The sequence below is a fragment of the Macaca thibetana genome, chromosome 8 (assembly GCF_024542745.1).
Source record: "Macaca thibetana thibetana isolate TM-01 chromosome 8, ASM2454274v1, whole genome shotgun sequence".
Taxonomy (NCBI): domain Eukaryota; kingdom Metazoa; phylum Chordata; class Mammalia; order Primates; family Cercopithecidae; genus Macaca; species Macaca thibetana.
In genome coordinates, this window is record NC_065585.1 from 6,964,154 (window position 1) to 6,990,056 (window position 25,903).

The 25,903-nt window shown below is 42.8% G+C and overlaps 1 protein-coding gene across 8 annotated transcripts in view; it reads left to right on the plus strand.

Moving 5' to 3' along the window:
- The window catches only part of FAM135B (family with sequence similarity 135 member B), a 360,700-nt gene that overhangs the window by 218,906 nt on the left and 115,891 nt on the right, over window positions 1-25,903 (plus strand). For all 8 annotated transcript variants that reach the window (XM_050802604.1, XM_050802605.1, XM_050802603.1 and 5 more), the window contains 3 exons: window positions 2,091-2,230; window positions 11,475-11,545; window positions 17,253-17,426. In XM_050802604.1, coding sequence (XP_050658561.1) covers window positions 2,091-2,230; window positions 11,475-11,545; window positions 17,253-17,426 — 385 coding nt within the window. The remainder of the gene's footprint in view (window positions 1-2,090; window positions 2,231-11,474; window positions 11,546-17,252; window positions 17,427-25,903) is intronic.

The window sequence follows — 25,903 nt, forward strand, 5'->3', positions numbered from 1 at the left end:
CAGCGGGGCCTTGACAGTGATATAGAAAGAGCTAGTGTAGCAAATAAAAACAGAGAGGCATCTGCACACATGAATCATTTTTATTTAATAGGCCCATCAATTTGAATACAGCAGGTCTAAATAGAACTGCATTAGGCCAGTAATTTTATTGCCTTCATGACAAAGTGCAACTTAGAGCAGGCACATCTGAGCAGCCTTGGAAATAACCTGGCATTTTACATATTTTGTATTCCTTGCTCTGAAGCTACAAGGTAGGTGCTGGTTTAGATGTGACTGTGCATTGGGAGGTGACTGTGATCCTGTGTCCCTGTTTCCAAAAAACTGTTTGACCCATCCAGAGACAGTGTACAAGATACTTAGGATTTTTTCTTTGCTAGTTGGGCTGTTTTTTTTTTTTTTTTTCTTGGCTCCCATTTCAGTCAAACTATTTAATTCTTTCAGTACTGTTTTATAGAGTCCCCATCCTTTGCTAGGAAATAGATGCATTTTATTCATTCACTGGAGACTTCATTTTCTCTCTTATTAAAGAGGTAGATGTGAGGATGAATCTACACAATGCTTCATTATATAGCAATTCTCCAGCAAAGTCTGCTAACAAAATGCCATAAACTGGGTGCCTTATTGACCACAGAAATGTATTTTTCACAGTTCTAGAGGCTGGAAGTTTGAGATCAGGAAGCCAGCATGGTCAGGTTCTGGTGAGGGCCCTTTTCCAGGTTTGCAGATTGATGACGTCTCTCATTGTATCCTTCCATGGTGGGAAAGGTGAGGGGAACAGATCCCTGGCCTCTTTTTATAAGGACATTAATCCCATATGTGAGAGCTGTACCCTTATGATGTGATTACCTCCCAAAGGCTGCACCTCCAAATATAATCACATTGGTGATTAGATTTGAACATTTGCATCTTGGGGAGACATAAACATTCACAACAAGTACATATTTAGGCACCTGCCTCTGCTTTGACCCTTTGTCTCTTCATCTGGTGTAAAATTTACCTTTTGGGTTTGTTATGATAATTAAGGAAAGTAACCACAATTGAAAAGCACTTTAGAACTTGTAAAATGCCATATAGTTGTTCCCTGTTATAAATAGGTAATCAATAGGTCATTGTTGCCTTATACAAATATTAGTATTATTTACTTTAGAATATGTATATAAACATATGTTTGTGTGTATATGTGTGTGTGTGTATATATATGTGTGTGTGTATATATATATATACACACACACACACGTATATCCAAGTGGATAGTTTATGTGTTAAGTAATTTGGAGGAGTTCATCCATTTATTTCCCCACAATAACCCTGGACAGTGTTATTTATTTTAGAATATATATATATATTTTTTTTTACATGTATCTCCAACTGTGTAGTTTGTGTGTTAAGTAATTTGGAAGAGTTCACCCATTTGTTCCCCCAAATAACCCTGGACAGTGGATGCATTGGCTAGATTTGTCTTCTTGAAATATAACTCAACTTTGAAGTACTGTTTAGGGATATGGTATATCTAGAATGCATTGGAGGATACAGAGCTAAACCAATTCCTTTAAAACTTGATATACAGTAGGATTATACAGTAGGATTAGCACATTTTCCTAAAACTCAAGACAGAGTGTTCTCACGACATGCATGATGTGCAAGCAGCACCTTTGAGAAGGGAGAGATTCTATGGGCACTAGGAAGTCCTTGTAGAAGGAAGGGTGTTTTCTGTCTTTCAGTCCCTGTTCTTCTCCTCATTGTTTCTGGGAGAGGAGGTTTATGGAATGCTTCACAGAGGAGGGCACAGGTGAACAGGTGAGAAGTTGAGCAGGCACTGCATAGCAGCCCAGGAGCACTGCCCACGGCATGAGTGACTTAGCCAAGATCTTATTGCTTGTAAGGAATGGAACAAGGTTTTTCTGAGATACCAGCCCAACTCAATGAACAGAAATATTCATATGGTGAGGTCTCATTAACTGATTTTAAGCTTTGGAAATTGGAAGGCCGCTTGGGACCATTAGTTCCTTGAGCAGGAAAGACACCTGACAGGGCTGCAGGTAAAGGACAGTATTGGAGTTCATGGGTTCCAACTGATTCTTGTTTTGCAGAGAGCAGCAGCCTGCATTCAGCCTGTGTCCATGACAGCACCGTGCACAGCCGGGTCTTTCAGATCTTATACCGGAATGAAGAGGTGCCCATAAATGATGCTGTGGTCTTCCGAGTTCATTTGCTCTTAGGTGGTGAAAGGGTAAGTCAAGAATCTACCACCAGCCACAAGTGGCTATTCCCTCTCATGGCTGTTCTCTCTCATTGCTAGGTAAATGGTGAAAGAAGAAGGTATGGATTTGCTCTGAAATCTGACAGAGATTAGTGCTTTTAGTGCACTCATGCACTTATTTATGTATTTGTTGTTTTACTCATTTTTTTAATTCATATATTTGCTTGTTCCATGTAGTCTCAAGTGCAGACAGTCTCCATTGACTCATTTACTGGGTCTCTTCTTCCCTCCTCATTTGCCCATTTGTGCATCTGTTCAGGCCCTCTGTCAATGAGTCAATCAGCACGTGGTTTTGAGTAACTGTTTTTTTGCAGGGCTCAATGTGGGACCCTTGGATAAGGGACAGAACCGGAGAAGGCAGCAGGAACTCTACCTTGAAAGGGTTGATAATTTAGCAGGAAAACAGATATATAAGCAAACACCTTGGTAGGTGATGTGAGCAATGATCTCTGTGGAGATGACAAAGCTGGTGTTCATCAAGGCTTGCACAAGAGCTGGCTTCAGATGCACATGCTGAATTCACCAGAGAAAGAAAGAGGAAGGGCATCGAATGAAGGAGAAACAGCATCACTGCAAGCCCAGAGGCCTTGGGGAGCTCGCTTTATTAGTTGGGAACTTGATTGAAAATTTCCTGTTCATCAGATTAACACATTTCAAAGGAATATCTGAAGCTCAAACTTTTGATCTGCCTCCCCTAGCCTCACTGAAGTGTACCTGTTGCCACATTTGAGCTGACTTTTTCCTGCTAGAATATATTGAGAATTATTTGAAAGAGTATTCCTGTTTTAGGAAGGTCTAATTAGAGCCCCCACTACTTGCATTCCTCATGTAGTGTGCATAACAGCTCCTATTGGGCATCTGTTATCTTTCTCCTCTCAGGCTTCTTGGCTTTTTGTCCACATCTTTTGTTATCTAGGTAGTGACCAGGTTCCCCTTTGTGGCTAAAACTGAAAAGCGTCACTCATTCTTTATTCATTAACCCATCTATCCTTTCAAAAATCTATTGAGCACTCACTAAGCACCTACTCTGTGCTGAAGGTAAAATAGTGAACATGAAATATCCCTGGCATTTTGGACTTATATTCTAATATTAGATCAATATATCACAATGTAATTAAATAAACCAATCATGCATATTCTATTACTGAGCCTTCTCACTGCTACATACTCAGCTCCCTAGTCTCTGAGACACACTCATGAGGGAGATAAGAGTATAGGAGTTTGCACCCTCACTGGAGGCCCCGTGAAGCTACAACCGTACCCAAAGTGGAAGATACCTCATGATGGTCCTGCTGTGCAAGACTGGCTGTTGCCTCATGACAGATACTCAGATATTGAGAATGTCAAGAACTCAGCACAACTTTCAACACAACCTTCACCCAAGGTGATTATTCCCTGGAGGACAAGTGACAGACAGGAGAGCCTCCCAGAGAAGCCAGTGCAGAATTGCGGAGACCCAACTGTGGAGGAAGATTCAGGCATGCCATGAGCTCAGGGAGATGTCGGCTCTGGAGGAGAGCACAGCAAGGACAAAGAGCCTGAGGTGGGAATGACGTTGGGGTGTTTCAGGAAGAGCACTAAGGCTGAGGTGACTTGCACAGACAGGGAGGGCAAAGGAGCAGGAGACGAAGATGGAGCAGGGAGGCCCAGCATTGTGGGCCATGATAGGGAAATTAGGGCTTATTCTTGGGCAATAGAAATCCACTGATTTTGTTAGAATGGTGCAATGGCACAATTTTTATTTTAGAATTTTGTCATCCCTCTCCCAGTCTGCAAGCTCCACAGGACTGGATCTCTCTTTGTATCCTGAGTGCCCCAGTAGCCAGAGGACTACCCTTGTGGATACCTGACATGGAGTGGATGACCTAGTTGTTGAATGAATGAATTTAACTTATAATCTCTTCTTTTTAGGCCCTTTGCACACTATTCTTTCCAAACAGAGATAAGCATCCACCATGCGCCCTGTTTGATGGCCCTGGGCTCCCTGTATCATGCCTAGACCACAGTTGCCTGCTTCAATACCTCAAGGCACACCTCACTCACTGGAGCCTTCAGTTAACCTGACCCTGTCTCCCTTATGCCATCACAGTGACTGCAAATACTTGACCTGTAATCAAAATTTAAAAGAACAAATGAAGCTCCTATTAGCCATGCTGGCTAGCTTTTGACTACTTGACCATTTCCCCTGTCTGCTCTCCCACCTGCTATATGCCCCCAGAGACTGGCTGCAAGAACTGCTCAGTCATGTCTTTACCTTTTAGTTTCCGTTGAGTTCAGCCTATGAGAGCTTCTGCAGGTGACTACGAGGAGAATGGGCCCAGGGTGTTCATTCCCCAGGCTCCTTCCCTGCAGGGTCCTGGAGGGTTGGCTGTGTCCAGTGGTGTGCTGGAGTCTGCTTATATCAGCTTTTGATAGCCACGCTACAGACTTCTTTCCAACTCCTTATTTAGTGACTTCACATTCATAGCTCGAAGTCAATTGTGATGAAAACATTTACACAGGAGAAACTGCCAATGCTACAAATCAGTGTTTTTTTATTTTTCTTCAGAGAGCCAGTTGTTAAACCTTTACCAGCATACCACTTGCTCTGTCCTTCTTCCAAAGGCCCCAGCTCCAGGCAGGGAGACACACTCCATGTAGCTTTCTCTCCAGTTCTGATAGCCACTGTCTCTGCTTGATTCTTCATGCCTAGGGTGATAAGGAGGTCCTGAGGTTACTAATCTTGAGGAATTGAGCCATTGTTAGTTGCTTTTTTTTTTTTTTTTTTTTTTTTTTTTAGACAGAATCTCGCACTGTCGCTCAGGTGGAGTGCAGTGGCGTGATCTCGGCTCACTGCAACCTCTGCCTCCAGGGTTCAAGTGATTCTCCTGTCTCAGCCTCCTGAGTAGCTGGGATTACAGCTTCCAGGGTTCAAGTGATTCTCCTGTCTCAGCCTCCTGAGTAGCTGGGATTACAGCTGCCTACCACCACGCCTGGCTATTTTTTTTTTTTTTTTGTAGTTTTAGTAGAGACAGGGTTTCACTATGTTGGCCAGGCTGGTCTTAAACTCCTGACCTTGTGATCCACCCGCCTCAGCCTCCCAAAGTGCTGGGATTACAGGGGTGAGCCACTGCGCCCAGCTGTTAGTTGCTTTTTCTAAATCTTCCACACACTTTGTAAATAATCCCTTTAATAAACTGTACCTAGAGTCCTCATTTTGAGTGTATCCTCTAATTCCTTCCTGGACTCAAGTTGATACCTTTAGTTTAGGAAACAAGACCATTAGGTTGCCTAGAGTGGTCATAAACTCCCAGTTAAACAGACTGCAAGCTCAAGGTCCACTTCCCCAAACTCCAATAAGAAATCAGTGCTCCATTTTTTCCCATGGGCCTTTGCCCTTTGGGACATGGATCTCAAAGAGCTACCCTGGCAGAATGCTTATGACAAACCAATGATGGAGGCTGGGTTTGGGTATTAGTCAGGTATCCTGGCCATTGCTCCATTTAATTCCGTCAGAGAATTGTTCTTGTCCCTGACAATTTAAAGCCTTCAAGTTTGACCTTCCCAACCTTCAACCTTAACTCATGTGAGGTTGTAGCCAACCTTAGTTCTCAAGTTGAATGGGGAGTCTGTTTCATATTACATGTTGTTTTCTTCTTCCTATCAAATTTCTTATCTCTGTAAGCTAATAATTTGTTATTGTGTTGGGGGTAATCCATATGGCAGCAAACAATGTCACAGCTAATTGCTATATACAGATCAGGGATAATAAAAGTTAATTGGATATGTCTGTAAACACTGTATATTTGGAATGGATGCATTTCCAGTTAGTATCAGTCTGCTTATGACAACCAAAACACTGCTTATAGCCAATCGGCCAGAAATTATGTTAATGGATACACATAGACATGATTGTGAACCACAGACATTTATGAAATGCCTATTCGCCAAACACGTGATTCCACCTGCTATCAGAAATTCAGACATGAGGAAGATTCAGTTATGCATTGAGGTCACAGATAAGTGCAAGAGATGACCATGGACAGAACTAATCACAAGTTAAGGTGTAGGAAGAGATGTTATAATAACAGTTGCAAAGAGTGAGTCTGGAGGTAGTGTGTATATTTTATTTATATACTCTGTGTAATCCCACAGAAGATTTGGGAAGGCTTACAAAATGCATAGAATAGTAAAAAGAAAAGCTAGCAATGGAATGAGGCAGAGTGGAGGAGAAACACATACAGGAAAATAAAGGCTGGGGTAAATGTAGGGGACCAAAATGCGCAGACACCCTCTGGATATTTGCTAATGGTGATCATACATTTAGTGCTAAGCTCCTAGCAGGCAGAGCAAAAAAGCAGATACAATTATTAACAACAAAATGCTTGCCACTCTGAGGAAGAAGGGGAAAAGATTATATATTAAACACATTTTATGAGCAAGATTGCATTTTCATAGGCTTAAAAAGGAAAAGCATTTTCCAAAGTGTAATTCCTTGCTGCACCGGCATCACAGTCCCCTGGCAGTACTCATACAAAATGCAGATTCATGAGCCCATGCCAGACCTAGTGATTCAGACAGAGGTGGGGTTTTTTTCTTTTTCTTTTTTTTTTGTTTGCTGGAAGCAGAGAGGGGCCTGAGTTGATTCAGAGTTTTGATAAGTAGAAAAATGGACGAGATTTCCACAGTAACCAGTTAAGAGCCCCTGAGACAGAAGACAGCAAGGCCCATAAAAAGCAGTAAAGCAGAAGGCAGATTTGGGGAAGAAAGCATTGTTGCTAATGGGCTGGAAACTGGCAGGGACACAAAGCTAGAAAGGAAGGTTGAGGACACAGCATGGAGAGCCATAGAGACTCTGCCGAAGGTCATGTTTTTCCTTTTTTAAAGGTAGGAGTCTCCTTCAGGACAGAAGGAGGAGACCTGGCATTTAGAAAGGTCAGTCTGGCAATAATATAGAAAATGGGGCCCAGGAGACCAAGGGCGTACAGGCAGTTGCTGCTATAGTGCATGGTGTCTTGGTGAGCATCATGGCAGAGGTCGTAACTGTGTGAATGGAAACTGTGTGAGTTGAAAGGGTGAGCTGCATGGCCGCCAAGTGCAGCCCTTAGGACTGGGTTCAGGTTGAGCATAGGAGATGGCAGGCATCATGTAGAAAGGAATGATAAATGGAAGTTGACTCTAAGATTTGGGCATGAAATAGGCTTGGAGTTACTAATAGTCCAGGGTAGTTGGGAGAAGAAAAGCTTCTACTGGGGAGTGAAAGGAGTTGAGGATGAGTTATAAGAACAATCACAAGGATCTTAGCACTAACAGCGGAGGCAGCGCTCCTTTCACGGGGACACTAGCTGCAGGGGGTCTGTTCCTGCAGACCCCTGATTCGGCGATGGATGAAGAAACATACGCTGACACGCAGATATTCTGCTTTGCCAGTCCAGCTGAGGGTCTGAGCTGCTTAAAGGCTCCAAGCTGAGTTCTGTAAACAGTTGCGACTGGGCCCATATGGGTTAGTAAGGCTCTTATTTATTCAGTAAGACTAATTAACAAAAGTTGTGAGTAAACACCACTAGAGGGTAAAGATTAAAGGCCAGGTTCTCAGGCCTAAAGTAAACACCATTTGCGGGTAGTAAACTTCTGCTGGCCACCAAGTAGGAGGCAGTAAAGTGTGCCTGGTACGACAAAGGTTAGTCTCAAGCCCATGTAAGTAAACAGGATGGGAAGATTAACTTCCCACATTCTTCTGTGCTTGTACCCTAATCTTTCTGGCTCCTGCAAAGACACCCTGGCTGCCTTCAGCCAAGCAATCTGAAGCTGTGCAAACTCTCAGGCCTTCCAAGAGAGTTTTTGACTATTACTCTATCTTTCATATTTTTCCCACCAGCCTGATTGAACCCCAACAAACAGCATCTTATACCTACAAGGTATGTGCTGTATGGCAGGCGCTGTGCTGATTTGTTTGTCTGGAATATTTCATCGAATTATTGCAACAACGTGAGAGGTGTTTTACTACTCCTGTTTTACAGATGAGGATACAGTGACTTAGAGAAGGCATTTATCTGAAGTCATACCACCTGGAAGTTGTAGAGCCAGGGTTTGAACCTGGGCCCTCTGATCATAAAGTCTGTGTTTGCGACCAGCGTGCAGGACCACTATGTGAAGTTGGTAGAAGAATGGGTCCTTCATGTGGCCGGGCCCCCTATGGTTGAAAATGACAACAATAATAATAGCTAACCTTTGTTGAGAATTGTCAGTTCAATTGTAAACAAAGCCCTTTGTGTACATTTTTAAATTTTAATTCACACAATAACAATGCTTTGTGAGTAAATGTAATTATTTTACTCTCATTTTACAGATGAGAAAACAACAGAGAGGTTGACTGGCCCCAGGTCTCATAGATATGAAATGATAGAACTAAGAGTTGTACACATGTATCTTGATTTCAGAAGCTGCTCTCTTAGCTATCAGGCTGCAACAAATCCCAAGATAGTAGTTAAGAATGGAGGAGAAAACAAGAGAGTCACTATTATGAGTTGAAACCAAGCAGTGAGAGAACGTCCAACCTAGAACACACACATGACCATGGAAGAAAGCTGAAGAAATGGAGCCCTTGACAGCATCTGGGATGTGGGACTCTCACTAACTGAGTTTGAGAAAATGCCTTTACCACAGGGAGCCTCAGTTTCCTCATGGGTAAATGCAGGACAGTCTTTCCTAACTCATAGTTTTATCCATGTTAAATAAAATAGTATACTTATAATGATAGTTTATTGCCTGCCAAATAATAACTCTTCTGTAAATATTAGCTTCTTATATTATTTCTACTAGTTCGCAGAACTGCTTCCTGTTTGTGAGAAAATGACCCTTGAATGGAGATGATGACTCTAATTGAGATAATGCAGAATAAAGGAAAATCATATGTTTGTATGGTGTGTGTGTGTGTGTGTGTGTGTGTGTGTCTTTTTGAAGGGGGGGGTGGGTAGGAAGTCAACAGCCAACCATGGAATAAATGTTTAGAAAAGGCAGTGACTTCATTCTGGAATATCTTGCAAATAAGATTCATTGAAGCATTGTAAAGTTATAGCCCAGCTCAATTTAGCCACAGCTTATCCAGGCCAATGATTTCTCTCCCAGTTCCTAAGGAAACTGCAGCAAGTTTAAAACTGGAGTTTACATTGAATTTTCATTACCCAGGCAAATGCGTGCTCAGAAGGTAGTTGGGAAGCTTACGTTGCCAGTCTCCCTCCCTTCCTGGTGACAAGAGGCTGCAATGCGTTCCTTGTGTGTTTGAAGCTAGGTTCATGATTATGCAAAACAAAGCTAGGAAAGGAAGTTATTTATAGCACTTGGATTCAGCAAAATGTTAACTTTTAAATGCTTTTTTTTAAATAACAAATTTTAAACCCTGGAGACCTAAAGATAAATTCCATCTGTATATCTCTCCATGAATTATGCTTAACCAGGAAGACATTTCCAAAGAGATCTTTGGGTAAGATATTTCCATCTCAGGAAGGTGAGGAGATTCTTGCAAAGAAATGAAAACCAAAAAAGGTGGGGATTGGGGAAAAAGCTTTATTTATTCCTCAAAGATGCATTGATACTTTCTATGTAGCAGACACTATTTCTGGAGCAAGGGATCAAGAATGAATTAAAACTAGTCTCTCTCTTAATCATACAAGGATTACTGGGAACACTACACAAGAAAATAGCCAGGGGCTTTTAGATGCAGGTCAGACGGGTGTCAGTGAATACTGTGAATGGTGGTAGAAGGGACAGCAATTACCTGATCTGAAACAGATCAGGTGATTGAACCCTGAAACAGAGTTTCTAAATGCCAGCCCAGCACTCCCAAGTCCAGGGTTTTGTTTTGCTTTGTTTTTTGTTTTTTTTGCAGAAGCTAAAAACCCATAATACAAATATGAAATTGCCTGAATTGTAAATGTTTGCAATTTGTAGAAAACATTTTCAAAAATACTATGGGGACTAAACAAGACACATCAGCAGACAATACTTGGCTCACAAGCTTCCAGGTGATAACACCGCCTCCAAAATTGTAATAGGCACCGTTAAATACCAAGATAAACAAGACACGGCATTTTGTGGTTACAGACAAAAAGGGCTCCATCCTGCCTGTGAATGAGGAGGCGGCCAAGTCCTATCACAGGTGTGTAGAACTGACCCTGGGCTGACCTCTGAGTAGAGGTGGTGGCGAGATCTGGTATTTAGCAAGTAACACCCCCTTGAGTTGGGAGTGATGTTAAAAAAGGAGAACTAGGGGTACCATCTTCCAGGTATATAGGAGAAACTGGCAGGAAGAATAAAGATTCCTGTGTTTAAAAAGTATGTTTTCTTTTTTTATTTTTTCTTAAAGCAAAGGATAAATGCGGCCATGGGTAGGACATAAAATGCCAGTGTCTTAAAGTGAAAATGGTTAAATACAATGGATTTCAAGACAAAAATGAAGAAGCTGCTTTCTTTTTTTTTTATTTTATTTTATTTATTTATTTTTTTAAATTTATTTATTATTATTATACTTTAAGTTGTAGGGTACATGTGCATAACGTGCAGGTTTGTTACATATGTATACTTGTGCCATGTTGGTGTGCTGCACCCATCAACTCGTCATTTACATCAGTCACTCATAGGTGGGAACTGAACAATGAGATCACTTGGACTCAGGAAGGAGAAGCTGCTTTCTTATGAAGCTGAGCCACCTGAAGAAGTGACTGCTTTCCCAAACATGAGCTTCCTCCTCTGGACACGTGGGCCATGATGCCTGCCCTGAGAGGATGCCTGAGGGTTAGAGATGACATTGTTCTGACTTAATCCCATTGCTAGCCAAGTGGAATTTCACTGCGAGTTCACTGCTCCATCCTTCCCAAAGGAGGTGCTACAGAACACTTGACTCTTGCCTCAAATGGGATTCTAGATCAAATCCAAATGAGACTCTCGAAAGTCCTGCAATAAAGAAACTTGTTTAGCATTTTTTTTTTTTTTTGCAAATTGACTTTCCCCAAACTGAGTATGTAAATCCCTTCTTTTTTTCTTTTTGTGTAATACTCCCAGATATCCTGTTCACCCAGAACTCCATGAAACATACATGGAAATTCTGCTTTCAGCATAAATGGCATTGATTTTTGGACAAGATGGTGTTTCTCTACTTTGGGAAGTAGACAAGCTAAGTATTTCATTTGGACAATATTTGACTCCTGAAATCCCTTGGACTTTGTTTCTTTTGCAGATGGAAGATGCGCTGAGTGAAGTAGATTTTCAACTCAAGGTGGATCTGCACTTTACGGACAGTGAACAGCAGTGAGTGTCATGGAAATGGAAATTATTGAATTGTAGTAGCACGATGCTCTCCTCCCCGCTTCCCTACTCCTGGGATAGTCTCATAGGCCATGAATCTCAGAACGTCTCTCAGATAAGCATCTCCTGATAAGCTGCAATGTCCCTTACTCAGGGGTGTGGGCTAAGAAAGTTTGTGTGGTCATTTCAAACCACATACATTTTAGGCAGGCAGCTCAAATGCATACACAGAAATCTCATAACTTGTTGGCTTTATTAACTGGCACTTTCTCATGTCTGACACCTTCACACATCTTACAATGTGATAATAATTGGGGGTTTTAGATTAACGACCCTATGAAGCTACAAATGGCAAATCCCCTTCTGAATCAAAGGAGATTCTCTCAGGATTCAACGTCTTTGTGTGACATATCTGCTGTTATGTTTCAACTCTGAAACTTGAAACTCCATTTATCTGTAACCTGCTCATTAAATAAGCAGGAGGCAACTTTCTTCTTTCTCATAACTGCTTTCTTTCGGCTTGTTCTGTGGCCTCTTCTTCCTACCCTGGGCTGAGCTGTCAGGCCACTAAGCTGGGATATTTCCGCTAATGAGTAAGTCATCCTTTTTTAGGTGTGAAAAGTCCAGTGAAGTATAATATCAGAACTCTAAACCTCATCCATTGTATAACTTCTTTCTGTTGCCTCCTTTCTCTACCTCACCTCCAGATCCAGGCTTTCCTAGCGTAGAAAACTCCCAGTGTAGGAACAGGGCATGGTGGGGGACTTCATATCCCCATTTCTTCCCCACTGCAGTTTGCAGGCTTTGCAGGGTCAGGCACAGTAAGGAGGGAAACAGTGGAGAAAAGGGCAGGGGTTCATTTGTGAGTAGGATTGTCATATGGTAAACCCTGAATTGGCCTTAGGATGTTCTTGTGAATTCCTTAGAGATAGACTCCTTAGGTACCCCTGACCAGAAGACTCTCACCCAGCCCCGTCCCTGCAGTTATCTGATGTAGTGATGCCTCACAAGAGGCTGGGTGACTCATTCCTTGCAAGAAGCTCTTTGGGGGTGGATACTTTTCCAAAGCACACTCATCTGGCCCATGGGAAATGGACACAGACACTTTAACCCCCATTCCACATAACCTCCTCTGCCAAGCCTGCTCACTTTTGTTTAGACCAATCCAGCCACCCTCAGCTTCTCTCCTGATGGCCTTTGCAGAATGAGTTGAGCACTAGGAACTGCATTCCCACTGTTCTAGGGGATACAGGGCAATCTCCCTTGAAGACCTCCTCTCTTGGCTTAGGCAAAGGGAGGAAAACTCCTGCTTTCTCCGTTCTGTTAGCAGAATCTCAGCACACGCTGACCACTATCTGCAAATTAAAGTCAATTTTCACTTCTGGTCTCTGTAACCTCTCCAACAAATGTTTCCCCTTTTCCTTTGGAGAATGGGGAGTTGGGAAGCTGATGAGTCAATGCTGGCAGAACTGTTTCCCTCATCCCTTCAAAGTTCAGATGTGGCCAGGGGCAGTGGCTCATGCCTGTTATCCCAGCACTTTGGGAGGCTGAGGTGGAAAGATTGCATGAGCCCAGGACTTCAAGTTTACGGTGTGTCATGATTGTGCCACTGCACTCCAGCCTGGGTTACAGAGCAAGACCCTGTCTCAAAAACAAAACAAACCAAACAAAAAACAATAAAAAAAGGTCAGATTTCTTCGCAGAACTTCTTCCCCTTCTCAAGGACTGTCCTATCTCTGAAATCTGTCTAATCCGTTATGGGACTGTTCATAACATGAGGAGTTGGGTCCAAGGGGATTTGAACCAAAGATGGATGTCTACTGAAGTGTTAGGGACTTGATTGTGTATGGGAATTGAGAAGGGGCATCCACTGATGTGTAGCCAGTCTTGCCTGGTCCCTGGGCTGGCAGGAGTATCTGTCCATGGTCGTGCCACAGTCTGGGTTCAACTTCACAGATGCCTCATTTTTGTCTCTATCTGGACCCCAGCCCTCTGGCCACCTGCCTTTCTCATCACATCTGCTTTCTCCTTAGCAGGATAGTGTAGAGACTTGAGGAATCCTACCTGCTTCACCCCATCGCCAGGACTTGTTCTAGCACCATACTGAACTCAGACGCCCTAAAAGAGGCTGGCCTTCTTCCTGAGCTATAAACTCAGAAGTAAAGCCCTGACGTTATGGTGCTCCTATTTTCCTCTAACCATCTGGGGTTTCTGTCATTAACACCTCCAGTAACCCACCCCGCCCTATCACTCTGTTCCACTTCCTTCCCAGACATTCATTCATAGCTTTATGGTAGACATTTCCAATTCATCACAGAACCTTGCGGCTAACTCCAAGCTCAGCCTAGAAATCAGCCTCCCACCTGCCCTCCATTTTGATATGCCATAGTGTACACAGTAAATGAGACTTTCTGTTCAGCAAAACAGTAGTTAATGGAGAGCCTGTATACCGGTGACTGGTTTAATCAAAGTGTATAAAACTCAGCAACCTAGACTCTGCACTCATTAACTATAAAACATTGGGGAAGTCTCACACTTTCATAAATCTCAGTAGCTTCAGTTATAAAATAGATATCATTATAGAATACATACCTCATAGGTCTGTTTGATGATTAAGAGAGACAATATATGTAGCAGGCCAAGTACACAATCTGATGGATAAATGTCTTCTTGCTCTTTATGGCTTCTTAGCTGGAAGTGAGGCCAGGCTTCAATGTGTTGCTTCCTCTCCCAAGCACTTAATAATAATAATAATAAGGGTTTTCATGAACTATAAGATTAGCTAAGATGAACAGGAAGTCAGAGGCTGGGGAAGATTGAAAATGCCACATTTTTAAATTTTCATAAATTGAGTTTAAGGATGACAAGGCATCCGTGGCATATCCTGGGGTGGACATTAGGCTCTGAAACATGACCAAGTCATCTGGCTTCTTTAGCATCATATAGGCCTGGGTGGGAACAAAATGGAGAAGCAGAGCCTCTCATATTGGGACAGAAGAGCTCCTGAAATTTGTCTTTTCTGGTGGTTCTCAATGCAGGTGGGAGGATTCTGACCCCTGGAGACATGTGGCCTTGCCCAGAGACATGTTTGGTTATCACAGCTGAGGAGGATGCTTGAGGGGAGATGTGAGCACAGTAAGGGCAGGGCTTCACTTCTGACTTTATAGATCCGAAAGAAGGCCAACCTCTTCTAGGGCCTTAGAACAAGTCCCAGGAATGGTGTGAAGCAGACAGGATTGTCACACTTAGATATTGCCGTCTAGTGAGTGAAGGCCAGATATGCTGCTGCACGTCGTACAGTGCACAAGTTAGCAGCGCCCCCTCCCACCACAAGAAAGCATGAATCGGTCCCCAAAGCAATGTTATGAGGTGAGGAAACTGTGCTTTATTCTAATCTCGTATTTGTACTTGTTCCTCTGCAAAGACCCATCAGAACCTGTTTGCACAGGGATGGGAACCTCACTCCTTCACATCATGGCCCATTCTGCCCTGAATAGTTCTGCTGATTGGGAAATTCTTCTTTATTTCAAGGAACGATTCATCCCTGTGCATCTGCCCTCAGTAGATTTCAGTTTTATTTCTTGTGACCACCCAGACAAATCTCAAGTCTGGATGGCAGTTCAGAAAAGAAATCTTCTTGGCCAGGCACGGTGGTTCTCACCTGTAATCCCAGCACTTTGGTAGGCCAAGGCAAGAGGATTACTTTTGGTCAGGAATTCAAGACCAGCCTGGCCAACATGGTGAAACCCCATCTCTACTAAAAAATACAAAAATTAGCTGGGTGTGGGCTCAGGCTTGTAATCCCAGCTACTTGGGAGGTTGAGGTGGGAGGTTTTCTTGAACCCAGGAGGCGGAGGTTGCAGTGAGCCGAGATTACACCACAGTACTCCAGCCTGGCAGCCTGGGTGACAGAGTGAGACTCCATCTCAAAAAAATAAAAAAGAAACCTTATTTATGTCATTTCCAGGTTAAATACTAGGGCTATTTCTGTGTGTGTTTTTTGTTTGTTTAATTTGTTTGCTTTATTTCCCTTATAAGAACTCAGACACTGTCCTATCAGTGCAATCAAGTTTACCACCATCATTTCAGAGCTTAGAGACCTCCCTGCACCACCACCAGGACCTAAGTTTTATCTCCATTTTGGATATATCTCTTTAAGAGCACAGGAGAGTTACCACCTCTTCATTCTTAATTCTTTACTTTTACTAATGTGGCTTAAATTCTTGTGAACATTTTTGCCATCTTTGCTACACTGATATGTATTTAACATTCTGTTGTTCAAGCCCTAGGGATATATCTGTGATTCATAGGAACCTGGGTCTGACTGGATTCAAAGCAATATTGAGCAGTAACTCAGAAATAGCTGTGAATCAGGAAGACCTGGTCCAAGATTACATTTTTGTCTTGTGGCTTTAATTAACTCTTGTTGACTTTACTTCCTTGTCTACAAACAGAATAATGCCAATAAATACCTCCTATAATTGCCATGCGGATTAAAGGGAAAAGTACATGTTCAGTTCATAATAAGCTCTCAATACATTGTAGCCAGAATTAAAAATAATGTAAATGTTAACACCTTGCTGAGATTCATGGGGTAGACCCTTCACCCTCTCCCCAACAGATTTCTTTCTGGTACCAGGGGCTCATTATTCATATTCAATCTATGGAGTCATCCTGAGCTCCAATAATTTAGCTGGCTCTTTCACTTGGCCTTTGTTTGCACACAAGCAACAAGGGTTTCAAGGAAGCAAAGCCCGTGGTGTTGGGTCTTCAGAGGCTGCTCCCTCCATCTGGCCCTTTCTGTGCTTCATTTCCTTATCTATGGATGGAGGACAAGCATTTCCTCTCTGCTCTCCTCATGAAAGATGCTCCTCCCAGGTTTCCCTTGTGTTCTGCTTCAGAGAAATTTGCACAGCCCAAATGACTGGTTCTCAGGATTTGAGATTAGTGCTGGGTCTTCCTGGGGCAAACATGGCCCCAGGTTTTATATAGGTAACAACCAATCTTCTTTTAATCATCAAAGATGCTGTGACAGTTGGTTTAATCTCTTAGACTCAGATACATGTCAATTACAAAATACTGGAGCAGACATTGGGGAACCCTTGATGAAACTAGTCAGATTATTTAAGCACTGTGCTTTGGGTGTCATTCATTCTTTTGTTCATTCAGTCAGTCAATTGTTCATTTTAATTTGTATTTATATTCTCAATACCTGCCAGATACTAGTCTAGGTATTGGGATTATAAAGATGCATTAATCATAGTCCCTTAAGTGGTAGGAATCTGTTCAAAAACATAGGCTCACACAGTCAGTGCAGCATTATGAGGAGAGCGCTGGACATCTGGACATCTATGGGGGAAATAAAAATGAAGTGGAAAAAGTAGGAGGCTTCAGTGTTGAAGAGTCTTGAAAAGCTAGTGTGTGCTTCCTATCCATCACTGACACATGAGCTTGATGTCCCTGACAGTGCAGCATGTCACCAGATCTGTTGTGTAGCAGCTGTGTGATATCCAGTAATACCTCTGAACCCTGGTTTTCTCATCTGCCAGTGATGGGAAAAATGATCTCTACCAGGCAGAGCACTTGCAGGACTGAATAAGACGATGTATGCATGGTGCTTGGCCAATGGAGAGGCTTAATACAGATATGCTAGGATGACAGCAGGGGCAACCCACCATTTCTCACATGAGCTCACATGCTTGCCTTCTAGGTTGAGGGATGTGGCCGGGGCACCGATGGTCAGCAGCCGCACGCTTGGCCTGCACTTCCACCCCCGGAATGGTCTGCACCACCAGGTCCCGGTCATGTTCGACTATTTCCACCTGTCTGTGATCTCAGTGACCGTCCATGCTGCCCTGGTGGCTCTGCAGCAGCCCTTGATCAGGTATGAAGTTTGGAGGCAGCCCTGATATGTGGGACCTACCTTCCATTGCAGGTGTGGTGGAGGGGCAGGGAGTTTTCCAGGAGAGATCAGCACACGCAAGGGAGTTTCTCTAAGGCTGCAGGTTTAAGCTTTGGTTCTCACTGAGGAGCATGGGAGAGAGTAAGGAGGAGGTCCCAAGGGGAGACTGGTGTGGGACCCGGAAGTCGAAAACCTGCAAACTATGGCTTACACCAGGAAGACTTGGAGTCTGGCTTCACATTTTTCTAACTGCGCCTTCTTTCAGAAGTCATTTAATGTTCCTGAGCCATATAATCCTCTACAACAGGGATACTAATGTGTATCCCATCTACATAAGATTTTAGTGAATCTCAAATGAAGATAGTGCCAGGCACATGATAGGGGCTTAGTTTTCTTTTTCTTCCCCAAGTAGTTATTTGTTCAAATGTAGAAGGTCTATTTATTTATTTATTTATTTATTTATTCATTCATTCATTCGAGAGGGAGTCTTGCTCTTGTTGCCCAGGCTGGAGTGCAATGGCACAACCTCGGCTTGCTGCAACTTCCGGTTCCCGGGGTTAAGTGATTCTCCTGCCTCAGCCTCCTGAGTAGCTGGGATTACGGGCACCTGCCACCAAGCCCAGCTAATTTTTGTAATTTTTAGTAGACCTGGGGTTTCACCATGTTGGCCAGGCTGGTCTCAAACTCTTGACCTCAGGTTATCCACCCTCCTCAGCCTCTCAAAGTGCTGGGATTCCAGGCATGAGCCACCGTGCCCAGCCCATGCATATGGTTTGATTCTTCCCTTCTGTGAATTTTCCCAGAACATGTTCAAGATCATGTGAACCACTGAGGTTCTATGAATGTCCTAAGTGGAGGGACAGAACTGACAACATGTAGCATATTGTACTGTGCTTGCCTGTCTTCATACCTACTCCGAGCATGGCCAGATCGGTGCATGAAATAATTTCAAAACATTACATATGCACATGGGCAAAAGTTGCATGTGTACAGTGTTTATGCATAGAATGTTGTAGCATGGCATTTCCAAAAGGAATCTTTCCTAATTTCTCTTTTCTGAATGGCTTCTCAGTGCTGAGAGTTTAAGTGCAGGTACAGGAGACTAGAATTTTCACTACGTTTGCTGTTCCTGTCCTGAAGCCCCTGTTCTCTGCTGGGGTCAGAGAGTGGGAAATTAGTTACCCAATCTGACCCATGCCATGTGACCAGGAGCTGGTGCCCCTGGAGGTGTGATCCAGTGACCACATCCATCTGCTGGGTTCCTTTCCTGGCTCCATTATTCTTTTACTCAATGGGTATTTACTGGGGGCCTGCTGTGCTCTAGGAAAAGTGTAAGAGAATATGCAGTACATTCTACTATGGAATATAAAAATACTTTGGAATAGATCTTTCCCTCAGTGAGTTCACAGTCCAATGAAGTGGGCCCATTTGCATTTGTGAAGTTATGCTGTTGTGGTAGAGATTGGTAGAAAATGTTACAATATTCACAGTTACAGAAACAAAGGAGAGCAGACCTGACCTTGGGAAGTGACAGGAGATATAGAATCCAGAAAGCAGCAGAGAGTATTATCATCCTGTGAAGAATATTCCCAAAGGATATTCCCTAGCTCCTAACACACTCCAAGGCTGGCAAATCACGTCCTCAATGCAGAGTTAAGGGCATGATCTGTCTGCCCTCCATGAGGTGAGGCTAGCGAGGTCAGGTCCTGCGATTAGCAGGCTGTCACTGCTGAAGATGAGGCAAGAGAAGGTGACAGACAGCCTGCGGTAGGAAAGGCAGAGCTTCCTGCAGCAGATTCTGGGGCCCTGGGATCAAATTGTTCTTTCATCGGCTGGAGTCAAGACCATCTTATCATCTAGCCCTACCACTTACTTTTTGGGGAATTCTTGGATAAGTCACCTAACTTTTCTAGCGTCTGTTTCAACATATAAGTCAATGAATGAGTCAAAGTAATTTCCATTTATTTTATTTTATTTTTATTGTTTTTTTGTTTTGTTTTGTTTTTTGAGACAGGGTCTCATTCTGTCTGTCACCCAAGCTAGAGCACAGTAATGCAAATTCAGCTCACTGCAACCTCTGCCAACTGGGCTCAAGTGATCCTCCTGCCTCAGCCCCCCAAGTAGCTGGGACTACAGGCAGGAGCCACCATGCCCAGCTAAATTTTTTTAATTTTTTGTAGAGACAGGGTTTCACCAAGTTGATCATACTGGTCTCAAACTCCTGAGGTCACGAAATCCACCTGCCTCAGCCTCCCAAAGTGCTAAGATTATAGGTGTGAGCCACTGCACCAAGCCGAAAATTTTTAAAAAATGAGATGTGATACTAACCCAACAGGGATGATGAGAAGGTGCAATGGGATGAGGTGTATAGTGCTGCACGTGGCGAAAACATGCTTCCTTCAAGGTGGGTGGCAAAAGCTTTGGCCACTTCTAGAGAGGCCATGTCTGGAAACTCTGAGATAAATCAAGTCTGACATCATTAAAGTCTCAGAGTCCGGCAGAAACACATGTAGACCAAACTCTAATTCTGAGCAATACCTGTTAAGTGAGTGGAGTGGGAACCCAGTGTAGGGTAGGAATTAAAGGGATGGTTTTTAGGGTTAGACAGACCCATGTTGCAAATCTGAGCCCTCTGCTTGTTAACTCTGTTAGTTTGAGCATGTGAGTTTCAGTTTCAGTACATACCAGAACGCTTTTAGAAGGATTAAATGAGACAGCACATGTAAAACCCTTGGCCATTAATTCAGTTGATTGTTATTTAGCACCTCTCGTATTCCAAGCCCTCACCTAGGCCTCATGTCTAGTACATAAAAAGCATTTAATAAATGGTATGTAATCGTTAGCATGGGAAAGAAGCAACTCTACTTCAGGGACATGAGAGAAATCTTCCTAGAAGAAATGGTCTTTGTGCTAAACCTAGAGGACAAGAGACTGTGACAGTGAAAAGTGAATTTGGGATGGTAAATTGGAGTTACAGTTTAATACAGTAATTAATGACACATTAAAGAATTGAGAATTTGTTTATTGTATAAAAAGGAGGCACTGAATGTTTTCAGCAGGAGAGTTACCCGGTAAGATCTATGTTTTGTAAAGACTCCAGCAGCTTTGAGTTGGTTAGACTGGAAGTTACATCAGATTAGAGGCCAGTTTGTTAATGCAAAGTGTTTATGCCAACTGAAAGGGCAGAGAGCAGGTGTATTAGTCTGTTCTCACTCTGCTGTGAAGAAATAATTGGCACTGGGTAATGTATAAAGGAAAGAGGTTTAACTGACCCACAGTTCCACAGTGCTGGGGAGGCCTCAGGAAACATATAATCATGGTGGAAGTGGAAGAAAACACATCCTTCTTCACATGGCAGCATCAAGGAGAAGTGCTGAGCAAAAGGGGAAAAGCCCTTTATAAAACCATCAGATCTTGTGAGCATTCACTCACTATCACAAGAACAGCATGGAGGTAACTGCCCTCATGATTCAGTTACCTCCCACCAGATCCCTCCCACCACATGTGGGGATTATAGGAACTATAATTCAAGATGAACTCTGGGTAGAGACATAGCCAAACCATATCATTTCACCCTGATCCTTTCCAAATCTCATGTCCTTACATTTCAAAACACAATCATGCCTTTCCAACAGTCCCCCAAAGTCTTAATTCATTTCAGCATTAACCCAAAAGTCCAAGTCCAAAGTCTCAACTGAGACAAGGCAAGTCCCTTCTGCCTATGAGCCTGCAAAATCAGAAGCAAGTTAGTTATTTTCTAGACACATTGAGGGTATAGGCATTGGGTAAATATATCTATTCCAAATTGGCCAAAACAAAGGGGTTACAGGTCCCATGCAAGTCCAAAATCTAATAAGGCAGTAATTAAATCTCAAAGCTCTGAAATAATCCCCTTTGACTCCATCTCTCACATCCAGGTCATGCTGATGCAAGAGGTGAGCTCCCATGACCTTGGGTAGCAATGCCCCTTGATTTTGCAGGGTACAGTCTCCTCTACTGGTTGCTTTCATGGGCTGATGTTGAGTGTGGCTTTTCCAGGCACATGGGGCAAGCTATCAGTGGATCTACTATTCTGGAGTCTGGAGGATGGTGGCCCTCTTGTCATAGCTCCATTAGGCCATGTCCCAGTGGGGACTCGTGTGGGAGTTCTGACCCTGTATTTCCCTTCTGCCCTGCCCTAGCAGAGATTCTCCATGAGGGATCTGTTCCTGCAGCAAACTTCTGCCTGGACATCCAGGAGTTTCCATATAGCCTCTGAAATCTAGGCAGAGATTCCCAAACCTCAATTCTTGACTTCTGTGCACCTGCAGGCTCAACATCAAGTGGAGGCTGCCAAGGCTTGAGGCTTACACCCTCTGAAGCCATGGGCTGAGCTATACCTTGGCCCCTTTTAGTCACAACTGGAGCAGCTGGGACACAGGGCACCAAGTCTCTAGGCTGCGCACAGCAAGGGGGCCCTGGTCCCAGGTCCTCAAAACCATTTTTTCTTCCTGGGCCTCTGGGCCTGTGATGGGAGGGGTTTCCAAGAAGGTCTATGGAATGCCCTAGAGACATTTTCCCCATTTCCTTGGTGATTAACATTGGGTCCCTCATTACTTATGCAAATTTCTGCAGCAGGCTTGAGTCTCTTTCTAGAAAATGGGTTTTTCTTTTCTATTGCATCATCAGGCTGCAAATTTTCCAAACTTTTATGCTCTGTTCCCTCTTGAAAGCTTTACCACTTAGAAATTTCTTCCGCCAGATACCCTAAATCATCTCTCTCAAGTTCAAAATTCCACAGATCTCTAGGGAAGGGGGAACATGTTGCCAGTCTCTTTATTAAAGCATAGCAAGAATCACCTTTGTTCCAGTTCCCAAGAAGTTCCTAATCTCCATCTGAGACACCTCACCCTGGACTTCATTGCCCTTATCACTATCAGCAATTTGGTTAAGGCCATTCAACATGTCTCTAGGAAGTTCCAAACTTTACCACATCTTCCTGTCTTCTGAGTCCTCCAAGCCTCTAGGAAATTCCAAACTTTCCCACATTTTCCTGTCTTCTTCTGAGCCCTTCAAATTGTTCCAACTTCTGCCTGTTACTCAGTTCTAAAGTCACTGCCACATTTTGTGGTACCAGTTTACTGTATTATTCCATTCCTATACTGCTATAAAGAAATACCCAAGGCTGGGTAATTAATAAAGAAAAGAGGTTTAATTGACTCACAGTTCTGCTGGGCTGAGGTAGCCTCAGGAAGCTTACAATCATGGTGGAAGGGGAAGCAAACATGTCCTTCTTCACATGACAGCAGCAAGGAGAAGTGCTGAGCAAATAGGGGAAAGCCCCTTATAAAACCATCAGATCTCATGAGATGGAACTCACTGCAGGAGAACAGCATGGAGGTAACCACCCCCATGATTCAATTACCTCTCACTGGGTCCCTCGCACAACATGTGGGTATTACAAAAACTACAATTCAAGATGAGATTTGGGTGAGGACACAGTGAAACCATATCAGCAGGCTTCACTCCCATTTTATAACGGGGGCCCTGATACTATCCTAATGAGAATTTGGGAATCAGAAATCTTAGTAAAATGTTTAACCTTCCGACCGAAAGAGTCTTGCAAGTTTGTCTGCAGAAACCTTGGTGGAGTGAAACACAGATATAAATTCACAGTAAGGGCTAGATTTCTCCAGGGATGGGGGTAAAAATAGAACTGTCTTCTGTCTTCTGTCTTCTGGATTTTGCAGGAAGAACTTCTATCAGTTGGATCACAGCAACTGGAAACAAAGGGAACCCTTTAAGCTTGTGGGAAATGCCTGTCAAATAGGGCAAGCACTAACTTTTCCAGAAAAGTGGTTAAATCCAATTATCATGAAACAGGTGTGAAATTAACATTTAACCTCCAAAACCCCTTAGCCTTCACTAAAACAAGTTGAAGCAAAGAATCCATTTTTAACTCCCAAATGGATATGATTGGATTTCACTTGAGGGATTCAGATCCACCAGAAAAGCTAATTAAGTAAATAACAAGTTATTTTAGTTGTTAATCTGCAGTCTGTCCAGTGAATGTGCCAGGAATATCCACATACACACTTTCTACTTTTCTTGTGGATGTTCCTTTTATCCATCTTCCAGGTAAATTATAGAGTTTCTTCAACTTGCAATTCAAAAGAAATCAGAACAGTGATTCTATTTTATTATATGTGTGGTATTAACAACAGATAGCTCCTAGCATTGATGGAAGCCTTGCTGCTTGCCAGACACTGTACTGGAAGCTGCCCCTAGCTTATCCCATGGGACCCCCACAACCACCAAATGGCTAGAGTGCTGGTATCAAACTTTCTGACAGGAAGAAGCAGAGTAGGGAGATTAAAAACTTGCCTTAGGTCACACAGCCTTTAGGGAGTTGAACCCTGAGAGGCTGGCTTTATTGCCCCCTCGCTGATTGGCCATACTCTGAGGATCATCTCTAGACAAATTCTTTTTATTATTATTATTATTATACTTTAAGTTCTAGGGTACATATGCATAATGTGCAGGTTTGTTACATATGTATACTTGTGCCATGTTGGTGTGCTGCATCCATCAACTCGTCAGCACCCATCAACTCGTCATTTACATCAGGTATAACTCCCAATGCAATCCCTCCCCCCTCCCCACTCCCCATGATAGGCCCCAGTGTGTGATGTTCCCCTTCCCAAGTCCAAGTGATCTCATTGTTCAGTTCCCACCTATGAGTGAGAACATGAGGTGTTTGGTTTTCTGTTCTTGCGATAGTTTGCTGAGAATGATGGTTTCCAGCTGCATCCATGTCCGTACAAGGACACAAACTCATCCTTTTTTATGGCTGCATAGTATTCCATGGTGTATATGTGCCACATTTTCTTAATCCAGTCTGTTACTGATGGACATTTGGGTTGATTCCAAGTCTTTGCTATTGTGAATAGTGCTGCAATGAACATACATGTGCATGTGTCTTTATAGCAGCATGATTTATAATCCTTTGGGTTATATACCCAGTAATGGGATGGCTGGGTCATATGGTACTTCTAGTTCTAGATCCTTGAGGAATCGCCATACTGTTTTCCATAATGGTTGAACTAGTTTACAATCCCACCAACAGTGTAAAAGTGTTCCTATTTCTCCACATCCTCTCCAGCACCTGTTGTTTCCTGACTTTTTAATGATTGCCATTCTAACTGGTGTGAGATGGTATCTCATTGTGGTTTCTATTTGCATTTCTCTGGTGGCCAGTGATGTCGAGCATTTTTTCATGTATCTGTTGGCTGTATGCATGTCTTCTTTTGAGAAATGTCTGTTCATATCCTTTGCCCACTTTTCGATGGGGTTGTTTGTTTTTTTCTTGTAAATTTGTTTGAGTTCTTTGTAGGTTCTGGATATTAGCCCTTTGTCAGATGAGTAGATTGCAAAAATTTTCTCGCATTCTGTAGGTTGCCTGTTCACTCTGATGGTAGTTTCTTTTGCTGTGCAGAAGCTCTTTAGTTTAATTAGATCCCATTTGTCAATTTTGGCTTTTGTTGCCCTTTTTAGACATGAAGTCCTTGCCCATGCCTATGTCCTGAATGGTATTCTTTTTACCTCGTTTGCCTCGGAAATTGCTCTCCTGCACACACTGGCCTGAATTTTCCTGCATTGTATTACATCTGTTGGTTTCCTTTGCTCTCTAGACAAATGTCTTAAGGTGAAGGCTGTGCCTTAATCATCTTATCATCCTAGCACCTAACCCACTGCCTGGCGTATGGTATGGGCCTAATACATATTTGAATAAATGAATTAAACAGAAATATAATTCTAAATTTATTTTCCTGTCAATATTTTAAGCAGGAACCTGGATCTCTTGGATTAAGCCCTTCCACAAATGTTTCTTAAGCACCCATAGTGAAGATGGTGAAGATGTCACCTGGGGCTATTTATTGTCAAGACTCTCTTTGCCATCAGAGACTTTAAATTTTACTGAGGGACTAAAACATGCCTAGAATATAGTATCCACAATATGACAAAACATCCATTGGAAAAGAAATTGAATAGAAGAGATCTAAAAAAGAATACGAGAATGAGTAAACATTATTGGTATATCAATTGATGAAAACCAAACAGGTAAAGATAGAGGAAGATGATCATAAACTCAAATATGATAAATTTGAATAATCACACATCTTTTCCTAATCTCCTTTGATCCTGACATTGATCATTGCCATCACATGTCCATTAATCTTTGGATTGCAGAGCTGGGCAGGAACTGCGCATTTGTGAGCTGAGTAGGTTATGGTCTTCCCAATTAGCGTTGACACAGTGAGTGCTTTCTGGCTTATGACAGTCTTTGACATCGTATTAGACTCTTGTGTGGATCATGGAGGAAGATGGTTTATGCTTTTCCACAGAAGAAAAGAGGTCCAGGGAGTGGGATGAGGGGGTGGAAGGAGCAGTGACAGGACTCAGACCTTGTCCGGTCAGAG